At 35.9% G+C, this 2,888-nt stretch overlaps 2 protein-coding genes across 2 annotated transcripts in view; both read left to right on the top strand.

The window, feature by feature from the left end:
• The first annotated feature begins 517 nt into the window (after positions 1-517).
• On the top strand, positions 518-862 carry LOC119585113. The gene has a single exon (XM_037933746.1). It carries the CDS (start codon positions 518-520, stop codon positions 860-862), a length of 345 nt encoding a protein of 114 aa, XP_037789674.1.
• A 1,313-nt stretch (positions 863-2,175) lies between these two features.
• LOC119585104 (serine/threonine-protein kinase Nek1-like) overlaps positions 2,176-2,888 on the top strand; it is a 13,831-nt gene continuing 13,118 nt past the window's right edge. Inside the window, exon 1 of the mRNA XM_037933735.1 lies at positions 2,176-2,329. The gene's annotated coding sequence lies outside the window, so the exon portion shown is untranslated. The remainder of the gene's footprint in view (positions 2,330-2,888) is intronic.

The following is a 2,888-nucleotide window of genomic DNA, read 5'->3' as shown; positions in this document are numbered from 1 at the left end:
GGGAAGGAACAAGCGTGGGAAACGAGCAGTTTGGCTCCATGCCTGGTAGAGGGACGACAGACGCGATCTTTGTACTTTAGACAAGTGATGGAAAAGCAGAGAGAGAAGAGGAAGGGTTTGTATATGGTCTTCGTGGACTTGGAAAAGGCGTATGATCGAGTGCCTAGGCAAGAACGTGAGGAAAAAAAGGTGTAGCAGAAAAGTACGTGAGAGCATGACGGACTAAAAACGAGAGTAAGAAGCAGTCTGGGAATCACACGTCGGATACCCGTAAGAGTGGAATTACATCAGGGTTCTTCCTTTCGATTTTATTATGGGGGTTCTTTCTAAGGGTGTACGTGATCGAGCGCCGTGATGTATGCTGTTTGCAGACGACATAGTTATCTACTGTAACAACAGAGGAGAGATCGAAAGGAAACTAGAGTACTGGTGAAGGGCTTTGGAAGACAGAGGTTTAAAAATCAGTAGGAAGAAGACAGAATATTTATCTTGTGATGAAAATGAGGAAGAGATCAGGATGCATGAAAACACCTCGGAAAGGGTCGGAACATTTAAATACCTACGGAAAATAGCGGAAAATGGAAACCTGGACGCGGAAATAAAGCATGGGGTGCAAGCAGGATGGAGGAACCGGAAAAAGGAGTCAGGAGTATTTTGTAATAGAAGAATAATTGCAAGGTCGAGGGGTGGGATTTATTTAACAGTGGTGAGACCAGCACTGTTGCATATATCTGAAACATGGGCGACAAAGAAAACGCAAGAAAAGGAACTAGGTGTTACCGAAATAAGAATGCATAGGTGGATGCGTAGAGCAAAGAAGCATGACAGAGTCAGGAATAAGAGAATCAGAGGGAACGGTTAAAGTATCAAAAAAGACACAGGAGAAAAGACTGTAGTGGTACGGAAGGAAGAAAATGTGGGTAGAAGAGTGATGAATAATGAAGTGGATGATACGAGAGGGAGAGGAAGACTGAGGAGAAGAGGGAAGGATAGCGTGAGAGACGATCTAAGAAAAAGCGGACTGACGGGGAACGAGGTAGGAGACAGGAGGACCTGGAGGCAACTCATCATTATAATAATAATAATTATAATAATAGTGTAATAATAATGATAATAATAATGATAATGATAATAATAATAATAATAATAATAATAATAATAATAATAATAATAATAATAATGATAATGATAATAATGATTGTGATAATAACAACAATAATAACAATAGTGATAACAATAATAACAATGATGATAACAATAATGATAATGATGATAATAATAATGATGTCAGTAATGATGATGATAATAATAATAATGATAGTAACAATAATAACGGTAATAATAGTTATTATCATTATCATTATTATTATCATTATTATTATTACCATTACTATTATCATTATTATTATTGTAGTTATAATAATAATAATAATATTAATAATAATAATAATAATAATAATAATAATAATAATAATAATGGTAATAATAATAATAATAATAATAATAATAATAATTTAATGATAATATTGATGATGATGAGAGAAATAGTAATGGAAATAGTAATAACAATGATTATGATGATGATGATAAACATTAGAAGAAGAAGAGGAAGAAAAAGAAGGAGCAGAATAAGAACATGGGTGAAAATAACTACCCAAAGATATATAAAATGATAAAAAGACCTCTGCAGAAGACAGCATTACAACACAGACTACGTGCGTGAACCCAGATCCCCTTAGTGCGCGATAGACAAATAATCTCTTTAAAAGTTTATATGCATTTGGAACCCTTTATGACTCTGCGCCTCTAGCTATAACGACAATTCGTGCGTTATTTTACGACTGTGCGACTAACGACGAAAGTATTGCGGTAGAAGGACCCTTTAGGAAAACAAGGAAGGAAGGAAATATGAGATATTGATACGGTTTCTTTGCTAAGATGTAAAGGTGTTGTTTGTAGTTGTTTTTTGAAGCCTGAAGGTGTACTCTAATAATCTTTTAAGAAGGGGAGGAGAAGCCACGATAAATTGATACGATTTCTTTGCTAAGATAATCTTTTTTAAAAACTAAAAGTATATTTAAAATGAACTTTAATATGGCGTACGAGTAAAACTGTGTTAAATGTGGTCTTTAGATTCGTGAGTGAATGAACGTTTCGATACGGTTTCATTCATGTCTTTTTCCATTCAGTTCAGTTCTCGGTGCTTCGCTGCAGTGAGGGCGAGACATTGTTGACGGCGAGAGTGAAAAGCAGATAAATCGATAAAATAAGTGTCTTTGTAGTGAAATCTACTTATAAATGTTTCAGAGAAAATAACCTCAACGTTGTGGTGAGTCATGAAGTTATAGATCTGACACGGTATAGGCGTAAAAGGGCTGTTATTTATATATTATTTTGAAAGACACGGTTTGTTTATCTGTGATGAGGATGTATGTTATAGACAAGTGAGAAATGTTTGGGTAAACAGTAAGTAGCTCAAAAAAATTATGCTTTACCTTTCAGATTGTATTATTATCTGTTCTTTATAAAGTTCATATTTATTTGTTTTTTACCAACACTTACGATATTAAGAATTGTGTATATTAACGAGAGCCAGGTAATGCTTTACAATACGAACGCCCTCACCACGTCACGAACAAGTTAATCATTACGATATGGACGCACAAAGCTCTGCCAAGTTGAAGACGGTATTCTTGTAGAGGACTAAAAGCTGCGATCGTCTGTGCGAGAAATAATCTGTAGACACGAACGGTGACGCCACAAATAAAGGAATTTCAGCTCTGTCGTGCCGTGCATTCCGAGGTAAAGTCAATGCTCGTCGGGGGTGGTGGGCAAAGCGTTTACTGCACCTCGGTTTGTACCCCCAAGATAGGGCTGTAACTTGGGAG

Source organism: Penaeus monodon, chromosome 3 (genome assembly GCF_015228065.2).
Source record: "Penaeus monodon isolate SGIC_2016 chromosome 3, NSTDA_Pmon_1, whole genome shotgun sequence".
Lineage (NCBI taxonomy): Eukaryota > Metazoa > Arthropoda > Malacostraca > Decapoda > Penaeidae > Penaeus > Penaeus monodon.
This window is presented reverse-complemented; position numbering and strand designations above follow the sequence as displayed.

Excerpts from the sequence above, each read along its gene's own strand:
- LOC119585113 (XM_037933746.1), top strand. The coding sequence starts at position 518 with ATGCATGAAAACACCTCGGAAAGGGTCGGAACATTTAAATACCTACGG.